The sequence below is a fragment of the Bidens hawaiensis genome, unplaced genomic scaffold (genome assembly GCF_021521415.1).
Source record: "Bidens hawaiensis isolate Kalapana, Puna unplaced genomic scaffold, B.hawaiensis_p1.1 tig00011632_1, whole genome shotgun sequence".
NCBI lineage: Eukaryota > Viridiplantae > Streptophyta > Magnoliopsida > Asterales > Asteraceae > Bidens > Bidens hawaiensis.
The window spans coordinates 235378-253234 of NW_027491910.1; the positions used below are offsets into that span (position 1 = coordinate 235378).

General features: G+C 33.4%; 2 protein-coding genes across 2 annotated transcripts; both read right to left on the reverse strand.

The window, feature by feature from the left end:
- Positions 1 to 327: 327 nt before the first annotated feature.
- On the reverse strand, positions 328 to 6905 carry LOC143538468 (villin-2-like). Its single transcript, XM_077032031.1, has 22 exons — positions 6766 to 6905; positions 6168 to 6242; positions 5946 to 6045; positions 5774 to 5842; positions 5452 to 5688; positions 5196 to 5373; positions 4548 to 4680; positions 4312 to 4471; positions 3326 to 3479; positions 3140 to 3240; positions 2899 to 3057; positions 2761 to 2829; positions 2620 to 2688; positions 2418 to 2555; positions 2205 to 2333; positions 1963 to 2121; positions 1747 to 1887; positions 1554 to 1679; positions 1406 to 1474; positions 1072 to 1324; positions 773 to 1002; positions 328 to 697 (listed from the first exon to the last, which is right to left on the reverse strand). The coding sequence occupies exons 2-22, from the start codon at positions 6221 to 6223 to the stop codon at positions 584 to 586; spliced, it is 2844 nt and encodes a 947-aa protein (XP_076888146.1). The 5' UTR covers positions 6224 to 6242; positions 6766 to 6905; the 3' UTR covers positions 328 to 583.
- Positions 6906 to 14320: 7415 nt separating this feature from the next.
- Positions 14321 to 17263, reverse strand: LOC143538457 (polygalacturonase-like; the record flags this gene model as incomplete). The annotated part of the gene is made up of 9 exons (XM_077032022.1): positions 14321 to 14646; positions 14764 to 14880; positions 14986 to 15094; positions 15205 to 15286; positions 15389 to 15596; positions 15706 to 15726; positions 16101 to 16268; positions 16489 to 16620; positions 16991 to 17263. Coding segments are annotated over 9 exons (1377 nt in total), but the record flags the coding sequence as incomplete, so codon positions are not given.
- Between the last annotated feature and the right edge of the window lie 594 nt (positions 17264 to 17857).

Below are 17857 nucleotides of genomic sequence, written 5' to 3' on the forward strand. Positions count from 1 at the left end.
GTTTTGCTCTTTTATTGAAGCTAAAACATGTATATTGACAACCAATATACATCATCTTTTTATAAGTTTTTAAATTATGAACCCCACCTCTTTCATTGATTATGGAAGTAATAATTAAGCAGAGGTACCATTTATTTATACACTCATTTCAAGTTTTATCTTGGTCCTACTGGGAAAGAAATTGCCATAAAATTCTCCGTCTAAAAGTGGGTTCAAAATACAAATATTTTGTCATTTTTTCTTAAAAGATTCTTAGCAATATGATAATGATTAGTCAAGAACAAAATCATTTACAAATATTTGTCATTTTTTCTTAAAAGACTCCCAAACACAAACACATAATCATTTACAGTCTTTGTCCACAAACAAATTCAAAACTCAAAAACCAGATACAGATACATTACCATACCAAAGCAACAATATAAATAACATAATCAAACAAGATGCAGAGAGCCAAAAAATCACTCTTTACTCGGTCGGGGCATGTATTAAACAACCCATACTAACCTCCTATAATCATCAAAACACAAACGCAATAAAAAAAACTAAGAATTGAAAGAATAAACCTTAATCTTATCAATTCCTAGAAAAGGTCAACTTTCTTCTTTATCATGTCTTGCTTCCACTTTGGTATTTTGTAGAATGCTTCTTTTGTCATCCCGAGCACCGACTCAAATTCTTCAGCTGATAAATAAGCCTAAATAACCAAAAAAACGACGTTATTACACACAGTTAAAGCTAAAGAATAAAATTTCATAAAAGTAAAACGGACCTCTCTCCTTTTAAAGTCGATTCCTGTAACCGGGTTCTCAGATTTAGCTTTGAGTTGTTCATAACTGAAAGTGCTTTGACTGTCAACGATATCACACTCATTTTCTTCCGTTGACTTTGTTGTTGACCCTCCTCCATTCGTCTCTTGAACGGGTTCAGATGTCTCAGTGGTAACTTCCGAGCCTTCATTACTCTCCAAACTAATAGAAGGTTCTTCACTTTTGGCTACGGCTGCAAACCGGATATACTTTAGTTCTAATTATGTTTTAACAATATTAATAACGCAAAACTAACATGTACCAGGTGGGCCACTTTCAGATGGTGGGCTTCTAACGGGTCGGGCTGGAGAAGCATCAGACGGGCCCTTCTTTTCAGCAGTGAGAACTGAAGATAAAGCAGCAACTGCAGCTGCTCTCTGTGAACCCCGACCCGGTGCCTTTGGAGAAGCCGAGGATTTAGCAGTTGGAGGTGATGATTTAAAAGCCGAGTTCAAGGCTGCCAGTGCTGAAGCTCTTTGTGTGGGCCCACTCGTCCCGTTTGACTTATCTTGACTCTGTAAACAAATCAAAAATCTTAAAAAACCACAACCGAAAACTCTCGGTGCGCAAAATGGTTTCCGTTTTGAGTTTATTACCTCTGCAGAATGGCCTCCCCCGAAACCAAACATTAGTAAAATCTTCTTCTGGAATGAGTTCCCGTGAGCCTAAAACGAGAATCCAAATCAAAAATCAACATATAAACTTTAATACTGGTAAATATAATAATATGTGTATATATATTACATTAGCCTTTGCCGAATCCCATGAGAAAAATGTTGTGAAGAAGTTCGGTTCGTTTCCTTCAGTGACTCTGTACAAGGGGACGAAAGGGGATAGTCCATCGAGAGATGCAGCCAACTCTATGTATTTCTGAAAAAAAGTTTATTATATTATAATGAAAAAAGAGCATAGAAAATTATGTGAAACATGCAACTACCTGGCCAACTTCAAAGGCGCTTTGTTTTTCCTTGGAGTCCACGGACTGACCAACCCAAACAAATACCTCAGCATGTGTATCCAATATCAAAATATCCTCCGTCAACAAGTCGTCTTGTGAAAAATTGTAGATTTCCTCAATCTGTGATATAAGTAAAACATAACTTAATCTTTTTGTTTAATTTAAAATATAACAAATAAGCTAACAAGCACCAACCTCAAATTTTCCTTTATTGAATGAGAATGCAAACAAGTGAGGATCTCTAACGGTTTCTTGTGTTACTTTTTTACTAGTGTAACCTTGTTTCCCTCCAAGTGCAAACCAGAAAGTCGAATTCTCAGTTCCTTCTTTCACAAACTTCACGTTGGTACCAGGCTGAAATAATAATTACTTTATTAAATAAAAAGCACAAAAATATGAACCATAAATAATATGATTATACTGGCTTAATATCATACCTTCAAAAACTCGGCAATTTTAGCAGCTAGTGTGTGCTGCTCAACAGCACTCTGGTTTCCATGCCAGGTGAATAATGACGAACCAGATTGAAGAAGGAAACAATCATAAGAATTTAACGAGGTCGCCACCTGAAAGAAATCATATTTAAACATTCATGTATATTATAAACCTTGATTTAATTAAATTTTAGCTAAATTAAAAGTGTATCATACAGGTTCTACTTGAATGGCTTTATTATTATGCACTGAAGTTCCAGATATTTGAATGAGGGCTACTTCATCTGAACTATACGCTTCATCTTTTAATCCTTTGTCTGCAATGTAATTCTTGTAACCAGAGCTTAACCCACCCTAATAACAAAATATTTGTCATTTTCATAATATTTGCAATAACACTAAATATTGACAAAAGTACCTTCAAGACAACCATAGGTTGAAAGATTGCAACAAACTGTGGTGGTTCTTTCCCTTGATACACTCGACCCTAAAAAAATAAATAATAGATTTTTATACATAAATATATTATTTATCATCATTGTAACAATAAATACAACACCTGAACCGGCCGTCCTTTGAGTGAGTTAAACATTGTTGTTGCGAGCCGAGCAGCCGTGTTTTGGTCCTCCTGATGTTAAATATAATTAAAACAATACAAAAGACAGATAAAATTCGAAATAATTAGCGTTTAATATACCTCGATGCTATCTTTACCGATCCAACAACAAAGATAATAATCTTCCTTCCTTTCATTAGAATGGTAGGTGTAAAGAACAATGTAGCAATCTCCACTGTAAAATTTACCAATGTCTTCCTTTGCTACTGGTGTTTTCGCACTCCCATTAATCCGCCACACCTAAAACAAAAAAATATAAAATTAAAATTTTATAGCAGAAATTAAATGAGCTAGATAAACTGTTTATAAATTACAATCAAACCTCAATTTTTCCGTTTTCTTCAAGCAAAGGTGGGACTTCTTCAGGAGTAGTCGAGGCTTTTGCAAGGCCTTTAAGGCCAACACCTTGTTGCTTCAATAAAGCTAATAACATAAAATATTGCATAATAAATCATATCCCACGATGAAAATAATTTGGTAGAATTTAATAATAAATGAGAATATTTACCTGCTACTTTTCCTCTACCCTCCTCGGGAGCAGAAGGTGCTGATGAACCCGATGGCCACCAGTCAAAGTTTGACTTAAATGAATGTGTTTCATAGCCTTGAATAAGCCGAGTTACACGCGTTGATCTAGGTCGATTTTGACTTGTTATAAACTCCTACGAAAAGTGTTTACACAGATGAGAATACATAATGGATATTAGAGGTCACAGTTAGGCCTGTAAACGAACCGGCCGTTCACTGAACCGTCCATGAACCGTTCGGCAGGTAGTTCATTTACTTAATAAACGAACATGCACAATTTTTTATATTAATTTGTTAAACGAACAAACATGAACATTTATGTTCCTAAATGTTTGTTTGCGTTCGTTCATTTATGCTTGCCAGCTTACCTTTGTTTAAATATGAGTTCGTGAATATACTCGTTTAAATTTTTAGGCTCGGTACAATTTAGTCTAGTTTTAATAAACTTCTAGGCCCAATGTTCACATTTACTTTTAACTGGTTTTAGCTAAGTTATGTCCGTTCATCTATGCCAAGTTATGTTTGTTTGTTTAACGTTCATGAACCGTCCGTTTATATTGTTAACGAATGAACATAAACGAACACTGACAAGAATACGTTCATCTTCTTAATGAACGAACACGAACAAAAAAACCCCTATCGTTTAATTGTTCGTGTTAAATGAACGAGCATGAAGATGTTCCGTTCATCTTTGTTCAGATCGTTTACAGGCCTAGTCACAGTTTCAACCTGCGTAATTGTAAATCATTTAGTTTGGGTTGTTTTTTTTTAATGTTAAACCGGTCAAACCAACAAAATAGATAAAAGGGGAACGGGCCAAATAAGTCAAACTGGTGAAAAGTCACCCAAAATCAATTTTATTCCAAGATTAAGATTACTATTGTAATAATAATGTATACACTATTACTAAATGAGCAAATTTTGTTTACGGATCAACTCAACCCGTTTAACCAGTCAAAGACCTACCTCGGCAGCCTGCATGGCAGCTTTTCTTTCTTCCACTTGTGTGACTCGCCCGACCCAAACAAACACCTCTGAACCACAATCCAATAAATAACATTTGTTGTTTTCCAGTAAAGATTTTGAAAGTTCACCATCTACTTCCTTAACTTGACCTTCATTAATGCTGCAAAAAACAGGAATTGCAAGTAAGCATAGATAATTCATAAACATTAACATGAAGGGTAGTTTAGGAATTATACCAATAAAGTTTTGGAGGAGTCTTTTCAGGAATAACATCATCTTCAATTACAACTTTTTTGCCAATAGGAGCAAAACCACCAAATATAACCCAAAATTCACCCGAGTCCCCCTCTGCTTGTAGCTTTCCGTCATCTAAATACAATAAATTGAAAACATAAAAAAATGAAATAATCATCATCATCATCATCATCGTACTCAGTATATCCCACCAATAGCAATGCTATGGTAGGGTCTGAGGAGGGTAAGATGTAGACAGCCTTACCTCTATCCCATAGGGATAGAGAGGCTGCTTCCGGTGAGTCCCCCGGCTCGATAGTAGTTTTGAATCAAGCCTTGGACATAAGACACATAACACTCAATCATCGGGACACCGGCTGATTGGTGCATGTGCCCTTGTCTTTCGGCTATCAACGCCACCACATGATGCCTGATTAACCTTCCGCCACTTTTAACGTTATTTTCACGTGATTAGTAAAATAACGTCAAAATTAGTGCAATTTTACTTTTGCCCACCCAAGGGTTCACACATATATACATTATATGTGCGCACCGCAAGCAGGGCGTATAAAAAAAAAAAAAAAAAAATGAAATAATCAAATTATATATATGTTATGTATAAACAAACACACACAGACATCATATCTTACCAACAATTGCAACATCACACGTCCCCTCATGATATTTATCCTTTAAAAACTGAATAACTTCCAATGCTTTAGCCCGTTCTTGTATATTCGAGTTTGCCCCGTTAAACTGAAAAATCTTATCTTTCGTGTCCAAGATAAACACATCATCATGATTCAATGTGGATCGAGAAAACGGGACCTGAATAAAAACACAAGTTAGAAATTAATTTTTTTCTAATATTTTAAATATGTTAAAGATACAGGTGGTGTCACACACCTGCTTCAACTTGACAACTCGTTTTCCTTTGCACGTGTACAATCGTGTTTGAAATTCTTCCTCTTCGGTTTCTTTAAAACCGGAAGCAACGCCCCCTTCAAGTGGTATAATACACGGTTTAAAATAAGATAAAAATTTGTCAGATTCATGACCCTGTGGTTCCCTATATTGCACTGCACGCCCGCCAAGAACCGCATCGAGTTCAACCGTTTTTATTGCTGCTGTTCCAGCTTCATCCTGATTAATATTATCAAATAAAATAAAATCCACTTAACCAATTATAGCATATAAAGAAATAATGAATTTAAAACATTATCTCCACCTGGCTAGTATCTTTTCCCAACCAAAAATGTATGTCATACAAATATGCACCACCCTTGCCAGAAGTAGTCTGCAGATACAATAAAAAAAAGGTAAATAATTTGAATGTTTAAAACATTTTAATAAGATGAACATAAAGGGACAGTAACAAAGCTGATAAATATTATTAGCACCTGCAATACAATGTATGAGTCACCCGAGTAGAATTTACCATAATCAGACTTGGGCAATGGTACGGGCTGAAAGTTTTCGATTCTCCAGATCTCGGTCCCTCTATAAAGCGTTAAGTGAATATACAATATAACAAATGCAATTTTGTTTTTGGAATGGCGATTCAACAAATGCAAACAAACTAATAAATTATAATATTAATGTAATAACATCAAGAAGGATACACTCTCTGACCGGCTCCTTGAAATGCTGGTTCCAAAGTTTTTGCAGCGGACGACATAGTGTAATGTTCTAAACTTCTATCTTCTTTAGAAAACGATAAGAGTCTCGTGACGCAATCTTGTCACTCTAAAGTTCAAATGAAATACAGTTTATGTAAAAATGATCACTCTAGATTATTATGTCAATAAATGACAGCTATGACTTTGATAACATGCTATTAAATGGGTGATTTTATCACATAATTACTTAAAAAGGTGTAAAAAGATTTGCTTCAAATTATGCACATTGCTTATTACAGATAGATGATCTTGATCAATCCTTTTATGCAATTTCTTCCATTGAAATTGTTCAAAACACTCAATTAATCAATAACATGATTATATCAACAGATCCAATCAATTACATCAATCAACAACCAAGAATTTGAAGACCCAATTTTGAAATATGATTCAAGTCAAAGAAAGTAAACAATTAGTCAATATAAGTTGTGGGTCATCAAATTAAGATCCAAATTAAACAAAACAAGTTCACATATCAAAATTAAACCAATAAAAAGAGATCTACATAGGCAAACACAGTGGATTAAGAAGACAGACGGACCTTGATTCAGATCTTGATTGTTTCTGGCTTCAAAAACAGAACAGAGTATGATGAGATGATGAAATGAAACTGCAACAGAGCTGGCAAAGTGAAGTTATATTATAGGATACAGAGAGAGAAAGCTGAAAAGAAAGATGAATAATAATAATTATTATTATTATTGGTTTTATGGGTTTTTTTTTCTTTTTTCTTTTTCTCACACTTTTTTCAAGATTTGTGAATATTTTTTTTAACAGGCCAACATAATATTTGAAAAGAAAATAAAAATTGAATTTTTGAGGCAAAGATCCGGTGACAATGGCACCGGCCATGCCGCCTTTTGGTTTATTTTCTTCTTTTATTTGATGGCTTTTTGCTTCTTTCATCTTATTATTATATTTTCTTTATGGTGTCAACAAATGGAAAATGAGTTTGTGTGGCTCAAAATGGGTGGACTGTGGATTATTATATTTATATAATATATTTATTTATTTGGTTTTGGTATTTATTTTATATTATCTTTTGGCCCGTCTAAAATTCTATTAGGTCAATTAGTCACTGATTGATTGATATTATATATGTTGATGGTAAATTATTGAGATGATGGTATGAAAAGCATGGATGATTTCTTTCTAAAAAAAACTAAAAGGGTCATACTAAGTTTTTGAAATGGCCAATTCTATACTTGAGATGCTATGTACAAAACTTAGAATGCGAGATAATGGAACGGAGATGGAAATAAAATAGATCATTATTGTTATATTGTCATGATTTTGGGTTTTAAATGATTAATGATCTAATTTGTTTTAAAAGATTATCAAGCTTTAATTTTTCTGTGTACGTGTAAACTTGGAAGAAAAAAAATAGACCATTGTATTGTCACCCACCAGACACAGGCCGCGATACAATTGTTGATGTGTTTTTAAACACTTAAAACAATTATATATGTCTTACAATATTATTAAAATTTGAATCCTTGAATATAAACTTATTGAATTATTTTTATAGTGTACGAGAGCATGTATTTTTTTTATATAATATGTAAAAGCAAGTAGTTTATTTTAAATAATACAACTATTTTTTACACGTCATGTTAATATTATATTATATTCGTTATAATAAAGGATGATTCATATAATCAACCAAGCTATTTCAGCAAGTGCATTGACTTTTGCAACGTATCAGGCAGGGGTGTTCAGATTTCGATTCGCATTCGAAACATTCGAAATTCGATTCGAATTCGATTATTAAGGTTCGAATTTCGGCTTTGAAAAATTCGAATTCGATTCGTATTCGAGTATATTAATCGAATATGAATTTATGTGTAAGGCCCCGTTACCGGTAGCCCTACTTTCGTGTTGGATTTACTCATAAACGCAGTTCTAAATATCAGAGTTAATTTAAACATTCGCGGAATATAAAAGCTTTCATAAAACATTTCATAACAAAACACGTCTTGTCTTAAAACATCATTTTGTCTTTCAGGGGCGGCAGCCCCTAGCAGGGTCCAAGGGGCAGAGCCCCTGGCTGGGGTCGAGCTGCCAGGTCAGCTTGGAAAAATTTTATTTACATTAACTGTCTTAACACATTTTCCATTAGGTTTTTAATTTATTTTCTAAGCGAACTTAACTTTAGGCGAAGTTATCAGTTAGGTGAACTTGGCCTTAGGCGAAGTTACCAGTTAGGCGAACTTGGCCTTAGGCGAAGTTACCAGTTAGGCGAACTTGGCCTTAAGCGAAGTTACCAATTGGCCTTAGGCGAAGTTACCAGTTAGGCGAACTTGGCCTTAGGCCAAGTTACCAGTTAGGCGAACTTGGCCGTAGGCGAAGTTAAGCCTTGAAGGCGAAATTAAGCTTTGAAGGCGAAGTTAAGCTTTTGCAGGCGAAGTTACCCAGTTCAGCTACGGGTTTAGTTTTTATCAAGCATTTTGGCGATTTTAATACCCTTGTTATGGTTCGACATCACCCACTACGTTCCCTAACCGTTTTCGGTCGTATATATATCTCGTATATACTATAAAGCTTGGACCTTTAAGTAAAAACGTTCAATACTACGTAAACTTTAAAGGTCAAGAACATACCTTTAGCGCTCGTTCGATCTTGGTTAGCTTGTTTATGCACTCTAGATCTCGTGTATAAGATCTAATACCAACTAACGTTTACTCTCTATCGGGTCTTGCTCGTTTATGGGGTGTGTGTGTGTGTTTAGAGTGTGTAGAGATTATGATGGAAATGAAATGAGGGTTTAGGGTTTTAGCTTGGTTTAGGGGATATTTATATCCCTTAAAGCCCATGGACCTAAGGCCCATTCTCATTTAATCCATCTCAATTAATCTAAATCCATGATCCGTTCTTTACTCGATATTAATTAATTAATAACGCGAAATCACTAAACGTAACTTTCTTTATTCAACATTATAAATTTTAGGATGTTACATTATGATTTATTATTTGATTCGATTCGAAATTCGAATTCAAATTATATATACATACATGTATATATATATTTTTTTTATTTATGTCAAATCCATAAATAATAAATATCCATTACAAATTATTAAACCTAATATACCATATTATTTCCTAGCCTATACTAATATGGGTGTTATTTACTTCTCATTTTGAATATTTTGAAGTTATACTATTTGTAATTTAGTTTTGAATTTATTATCATGTGATATTGTAGCTACTTTAATTTTATATGTTTCTTTTGCAATTATGATTATGGTTTTTGAATTTTTGGCATAGGTAAACTTGAGTTAGATTGTATTTATTCGAATTAAAATCCAATTTATTCGAATTCGAATTTCAAATACGAATTCGAATCGAATTTTGAATTGGGCATATAATACGAATACAAATCGAATAGTTCAACTTTTAATCGAATACGAATACCAGAAAAGAAAACAATTATTCGAATTATTCGATTCGATTTAACTTGAAACTTCGTTATTCGATTCGATGAACACCCCTAGTATCAGGTAAATGAAATAATTATGAAAGTTTGATTTTAGTATAGGAAAAATAATTTGCTAAATATTAAATTTTATTATTTCATAAAACAAATAAAAGATATTTTTCAAAAAATATATATATATATATATATTTCTATTTGATGGATGTGGAAAAGGAAAAGTGGGGTTGTGCTTTTCATGTGAAAAAGAAGGGAGGGCCTTTGTTCCAATAGCTAAACCCAATCTCTTCTGCATTTGTAACTATCAAAAACAGGCTGTTTTCTCAACTATCGCTCCTCAGCTTATATTTCAATTTTCAACTACAAAAGCCTGAGAAATCATGTGATGCTATTTCATCTATTATTCATTAATAAGGTTTTTTTAGGTTTAGTTAGGTTACACAAATGTTCGAAACATAATTGATTGATCAAAAAGTCTACATAGCACGTGATACAAAGTTGATTCAACAGTGTAACATAACAAGTGATATGTGGTTGATTCGTCAGTCAGTATACCTGCAGGCTATAAAATGACTCAACTTAATAACTACATTTGTCAATATGTTTAGAGCTACCTACGTGGGCACAGATAATGGACAAGAATGTCTTAATGGAATGGATCATGTGACAAATGTCATAGGTTGTTTGCCCTAATGACGGATATGAATTCATCATCTAGAGGCCTAATTTTGAACTTAACGGTTTTTTCCAATTTTAGCATTTTTATTTCCTTTTATATGTAACAGCGCCTGAACTTTATATTTAAGTAGGGCTGGCAATTCGTGTCTTAACAGGTTAGAAACGACACGCTTAACAAAAGTATCAAACATGAATGCAACTCGTTTAACTACTTTATTATATGTCATGATTATTAGACAGTTTTAAGTTTCATGTACCAATAAGGGAAAATAATTAAGTCTAGCCGACTAATTTCAATTATCTATGAAAATCAAGGTTGCAAAAGTCGCTAGGCGGACCCTAGGCGGCCGACTGGGAAGTTGGGTGTACTCGGAGTACTCGGGGAGTACTCAGAGAGTACTCAGAAATGACGTATATAAAGTAAATTAATTTTTGGATATTAAATATATGCCAAATATCATAAGTATGCTAATATTTATAATAAAATAAGTGAATACCAATATAAATAAGAGAATATATATTTTTGAACACTAAATTATTCTAAAATTTGCTAATAATTAACTAAAAAAGGTGATACTTTTATAATATTATAGAACTATGAATTATATTTTCTTTTATAAGTCAAAATCAGCCAAGTTAACAGTACTAGATGTGATTCTGGCTGGGGTTGACCACATTTGATCGACTCTTAACAACCAGGCAGAGTTGAAGAAACTCTCATCGGCGCCATACCTTGTAGTGAGTACTCGGGGAGTACTCGGCTTTGGAAACCTACTTTTACAACATTGATGAAAATAAAATAAAAAATCGCATACCGCACTTTTTTAATTAACATATATTATCGTGTCTTAAACAGGTACCCAATTACCAACTCTATATCTGAGTACTTAGCATGATTACTTATGAAGTTAATTTGATTATTATGAAGACAATTTCAGTTTTTTTAAAATGTAGTTAGATTCTTAGATATAATACTTTAGATATGAATATGATTATATATCGATCGTGAGGATTTCTCACTTATGATGGGTTTCTTTCTAATGGTGAAATGAATAAGACCGGATGGGTTAGTGGTTCGTCAGTTATTCAAATGGCCGTTCAAAAAAAATATAATACTTTTGATATTATTATTAATATTCTCATGAAAATAAATAAAATGGAAGGAATAAGAAAACGAAGACTTGGGAGAATAAACCACGTAAAATGATATAAAACGAAGACTTGGGAGAATAAATTTACATGCATATGGGATTCTGGAATCAAATTAAAATAAATTTTTTTTTTCAAAGTTTGTAACTTTTTTCCAGTTTCTTGTCAGAGGCGTTTACGCCTTTTTTTCTAATATAATTCTACTCTTGTAGTGCAAAAAAAAAAATCTATATCAATTTAATGACTATTTTGATAAATCCTAAAATCAAAATTCACTCCAGGACAACATAACATCCAGACATACCTTTTGAAGGAAATGTACAAAACCAATGGTCCTAACATTACACAACAACACAAACCTAAACAATTTAACTTTTAAGTTCTCAACACTACGAATATTGCCTTTGAATTTATCTTCTAATATTAAAATATCTTGCAAATTCTCATACGCTTTTCTGTCAAAGGAATTATGATCAGTATAAGAATGCAACCCAAAAAGTGTGTGCCTTGATTGAGGATTAAGGATTATTATAATAACTTTGTTTGGGAATACTTTTATACCATATATTAGTTTAAAGTATAAACGGTTTAGTTAGTTCGGTTAGTTAGATTAACCATCAGTTAATACAGCCATGTATATATCATTTAATAGTTATATTTTATTTATAAAGGATTATAAATGACTTAATATTGAGGTTTTAGTTATCGGCTATGCTAATTTGATTATTTATGCACTCAATAGAAGCATAAAAAGCAGTTATTGTTATATTCCTTTGCAATCGCCTTTTGGTGGGCTTTGCCTTTGCAAGCAAATTCAATATATTCCTAAAACGGTTCGGATTTGTTGATATGTGGTCTATAGGAGTGAACAACTTAAGCGCCATAACCGTTAAACCGAACCATAACTGACATAACCGAACCGGTTTTAACTGATAACCGACATAACCAATGGGTCGGTTAATGAATTTTCAAAAACCGCCAAATACGGGTCAGTTTTGGTTAAAGATAAATTCCAAATCCGCCATAACCGAACCGACCTATTTATTTAACAAACAATATGTTTTGGATTAACTTCCACCAAACATATTGTTGGATTGTATCATTTAAAAATTTTTGGTTCAGCGTTTGTTATCAAATTATATTGAATTTCATTGTTCGATTATATAATATCATTCCTTTTTTGTATATTTGGTATTAATATTATGGATTGTATACTTTGTAAGATTATGTCATGTCATTTTTTGTAATAATTGGTACCAAACTTTTAGACCAATTACATTGTTTTGGTTACGGTTAACCGACCCATAACCAACTCACTATAACCTACAAAACCGATTAACCAAAACCGCCATAACGGGTCGGTTATGGTTATGGTTATCCATTAACCAACATATCGGTTATGGTTATAGATTTAGCTCAAAACCTTCCCAAACCGACCCATGTACACCCCTGGTGGTCTGACTTATGTGCGTAAGTGTATAACCAAGACTAGAGTTTAGTTGCTGGGCCCAAGATAGAGCGGCCCAACTTATTTTGGGCTTTTGAGAGCCTAATAAGTATTATTAATAACATTTAAATGAGTCAGTTTTAGAAGTGCACAAACCGGATTTTTGTAAAAAGTAAAAACAAATCGATTTTAAATTTGGTTCGGATTTTGTCAAAGACAGTCAAAACTCAAAAGAGGAATGAATCAAGCCAGCTCGGGTTTGAAACAGGTTTTTAAAGAAATAATCTAGTTCGGTTTGATTTTAACCGGTTTCCAACGGATATAACTCAAACCGATTCAAAAATACTTAGATTCAAAAATAACTTACTAGATCGGATTGGGACCAGTACCATTCAAACCACTTTTGGATCGGTTTAGGAACCTGCTTCTGATATCAAACCAGTCCAATGCGTACCTCTAGTCCGTTCGCATGATATACATTGTAATTGGAGTTCATATTGTCCAAATAGTTCCAATCTCGTCGGCTTCTCAAAAACTCAAAAATAACTTGTTCGAAGTCGACTCAGTTATAAATGAGTCAACTCGTATCAACTCAGTTTATAGATGAATCAAGTTTGAGCTGACTCTGGCTCAGCTCGGTTCGACTTATATAAGTTTAGCTGAAGTTTTAACGCTTTATATCCTAGTTTATTTTTACTCTTTTTCAACCATCATTTTATAGCCGAGCTGATTTGGTGATGGGTGACATAGTTTCATTTTTCACTACTTCGTTAATTTGGTGGCCTTGGCCTAGTATTAAAACCATTGCTTATTGCTCATGTGTTTTAGTGCGAAGATTGGTGCCCTGATTTCATCAATTGCTCGTTTTAATCGACTACTCATATAGCTCGAAGTCGTATCTCACTCGAAAACAGCTAGCTCGCAATCAATTTTGTTGTAAACGACTCGATATGTAATTGAGCTTAGTTCAAATTGACCTGATCGAGTTGACTCAGAACAGAAACTGTCCAAATCTATATGTTTACAATATATTTGTATTCCCTTAATCCCTTGGATTTCAATTCTTTGTTCAAATAATGTTGTAAACAAGAAACACACCATTTGATACTTGGAGACCTACTTAGTACTTACTATATGCCTACAGATTATTCAATTAAAATATCATCATCTCTTTTGTTTTAATTAAATGGCCCAAACAAACATTTATAAAGTAGTTTTTCTTAAAGACTAAAAATATTCAATAATCAATATTTATTGGGTTTTGTCTTAACTAGTAGGCATTATACAAACTGTCTCCTCCTGTAAACATCCTTCTTTCTAGTAATTATCAAATACACTTTACCATAATAATATATGGTTTTAAATTATTTCATACCAAGTGTAATTGCCATTGCAAAGTATTATGCACATACTAATACCTATCACATTCTTGTACCATACACAGCTATTTAATCAACAGCTATAGTCCCAAATAGTAGTTGATATAGATCATCATTTTTCGGGCACCTTGGGATGACCGTTTTGCTGTAATTCACGTCGACATTGTTGCAAACAGCCTTAGCATCATCACCGTCAACTTGAGTAAGATTTATTTGTTTCAACACAATCCCTTGACATGGATGTTTTTTGCTGCAATCGAATATTATTGCTTCGTCATCAGCACTAGTTCCGGTAATATTATTGTAAGTCACATCTATTATTTCAACAGCGTCATCCTGTAAATCATTTCTTCTGATAAAACAACCGAACCTTGACACTAAATGTAATGACAAACATTATGTGAATTGGGCCAAAAAAACATTATAACTAATATGACAGTTGAATTATATGACCTGTTCTTTGCACGCTTTATCTTGATCACAATAATTTTGATCTATGATGATAGTGTTTGAAACATTCTTCATGATGATATTTTGAAAAATAATATTGCTTGCGTTTCCAGAACCTCCCTGAAATCAATGTAGCGAAAATCAACATGTCAATGACATATTAATTAAAGTTAATAGTTACAAAGGACACATGGATATATGAATGTCTAACCAACATCCTAATACCTGCCAAGTCTTGATTCTAACACCATTTGTTGTATTAGTAAGTGTAGCGCCATCAATTGTCACATCTGAAACATAAGCTTCTGCCTTTTTCTGCCCAAGACTTCCAATACTACGTATCCATAACCAACCATTATATTATTAATTATGATCATATAATTGATATAAAAATGAGACATGATCACCAATCTGTTAGAAATAAAATATGTGACATATATGTACCTAATCCCATGACCAGGTCCACATGTTATACCGGTAGCTTGAACACCTACTGATCCACTCACAACCGAAATGCAGTCATCCCCTTCATTAGTAACCAAAACAGTCAATTAATGATTGAACACATAACTCTATGTTTATAAATTAAAGATCATATCGTATCACAACATAACATAAAAGAAAGAACCTGTTCCTATAACGGAGTCGGATATTGTGATATTTTGGGTGTGTGTGACATGAATTCCATCGGTGTTAGGGCTGTCTTCGGGTGCAGTCACTTCAATATTCGACGCTTGGACGTCTACACAGTTGTCGAAAGAAATGTGCATCTTCTGTGCATTTTGAATTTTTAGGTTATTCACCGTCAAAGATGTGCACTTGTAGAGCGTTAAAGCCTATCAAAACGTTTTGCTTTTAGTTTTCGTGATTAAAAACATGATTATTGGAGATGTTAATAATTAGCCAAAAGATAAACACAAATGATGAAATGGATATACAGCGTACCGTTGGGGCATCTGTGCATGGCTGCATGAAGTTGTTTATCACCACAAAATGAAAAAACCCAAAAACAGTGAATTAGTAAAGAAATCTAAATATTTGAGCCAATTTCTGTAAATTTGTATATAAAGACTAAAGTTTTACTTTATAAATTGGGTTTTAGACAAGTCTACTTAACGAAATAATATTATTAGCGGATTAACTTATAAAAACTAACAAGCAGCTTTGACCATTTTGAAACGAATCCTTGATTACTTAAAAGTCTTAAACCACCCATATTGTGTTTTTTCTTTTTATTGATCTATTTTGTATCATGTTATATGTTTCGGTTATATTCATTACCACTTGGGAATATTTAGATGTAAGGAACTAAGGTGATATATATATAATTGATTACTTACAAGCTTCTCATCGACTTTGCAGGATTTCTTCCACCAGTAGTCCCCGTTGCCGTCAATGACTCCACCTCCTTCGATCACCAAGTTATCAACTTTATCCACCCTAAGCCAATGTCTTTCATCTTTCTTATATTTCGATTCTTGCTTAGATGCCAAAATTGTTCCTGAAATCTGCAAAAAACCGACACATACGTTATTTTCTTTAAAATTGAAATATTATGAAATAATGTTGTGCATGCCATATTGCCATGGATTAACTCTTATGATGAAATTATGTCCTAAATTAATAAAACAGCAACTTATAACATTTTGGGTCACTTTTTGAAACCTTAGTAAAGGAAATAAAATATTCCCTAAAGAAATATTTTGAGGAAAATTAATTAAGGCTAACCTGCATGGTTATTGAAGCTTTGCAAGGACCTTTGAACCTGATCGGGGAAACAAGGTACTTCTTGTTCTTAGCCACACGAAAAACGGCTGCCGTGGTAGAGGAACATGCTTCCTCCCATGCTTTCTTGAATGCCTAATAATTCATGCTCATAGAACTATAAAAACACACACACACACACACACACACACACACACGTGTACATAATACATGCTTTCTTAAAAACTTTGATTTTTATACATTCCCATTTATTATCTTGAAAGTGAGGGGCATATGAATCGTTAAACGTAATTTGATTTATATGATTATTTTATTTTGAAGGCCGTACATATTATAATTTAGATCGATGTACACGAATTAAGTGTGTAATGATTAATAAGCACTAGCAAAAACGTTTAAACCTTTGTATCATATAAAATGTTGCTATTCTAATGGGAGCACAGAATTAAGAAAAACCATATATAGCAAATCTTAAAACCAAGATGAAAATCATAAGTATGTGTACCTTTGTATCGTCTTTTTTGCCATCACCTTTAGCACCAAAAGAATCGACATCGAATGTTTTGGTAGCAACGAGATCTAAACTATCAAAACCGACCGACTCTTGAAACAGTAAATCTTTAACGCCTTTCATATACCAAATACTCGCTCTTGAAAAGCCAGATTTGTAGTTACCAGCATCTTCATGGTAGCTAAAAGAGGAACATGAGATAGAGAAAAATACGAGGGCCATGACAAAAGAGAGGAATGTTATGCATCTTTGTGGAGCCATATTCGAACGCAAAGGTTGTTAATTTATGGTACTATGGTAGTAGTACGAGAATGATGTAGGTTTTGAATTTATAGAGCAAAAGGTGGTGGAGTGGGACCGGGTGGGGGTGTTATGTTGGTTATTATTGGTAGCTAGCTTGTGTATATATGCAATTGAAAAGTTTCAACTGATGTTGCTTGCTTGATAGCTCTAAACGACCACATTCGATTATTAAATCTAGCGGATATCCAGCACTATGCGGCAAATATTTGGTTAATATTGATTCATTTTATTATGGTACCGGTACGATACAAACACACGATATAACACAATATAAAGTTCTGTTATGTTATCGGTTCGGTACTGGTGCAATACTGACACTTGATATGGCAACCGAAAGCGAATACTCAAAAGATAAAGTCGTGTATGCCAAAAAGAATACCGACACATGTTTTACATTAATCGAAAACCATAAAAACGAATATCGATACCAATTCAGAAAATATTGATATCGATGCTAATGCTATTCAGATAGCACCGGTTCGGTTCTTCACTGATACCAACATTAATGCTGATATTGTTAAGACGACATCGATAAGTCACAGTTTTACACAACAAAAT

What these genes read in the sequence shown, in the direction of transcription:
- LOC143538468 (XM_077032031.1), bottom strand. Translation starts at nt 6,223, where the DNA reads ATGTCGTCCGCTGCAAAAACTTTGGAACCAGCATTTCAAGGAGCCGGT. An exon ending in AAGAAAACGGAAAAATTGAG is followed by an intron (nt 3,058 to 3,139) that starts GTTTGATTGTAA and finishes TTTTTGTTTTAG; the next exon opens with GTGTGGCGGATTAATGGGAG. An exon ending in AAATTGCCGAGTTTTTGAAG is followed by an intron (nt 2,122 to 2,204) that starts GTATGATATTAA and finishes TTATTATTTCAG; the next exon opens with CCTGGTACCAACGTGAAGTT.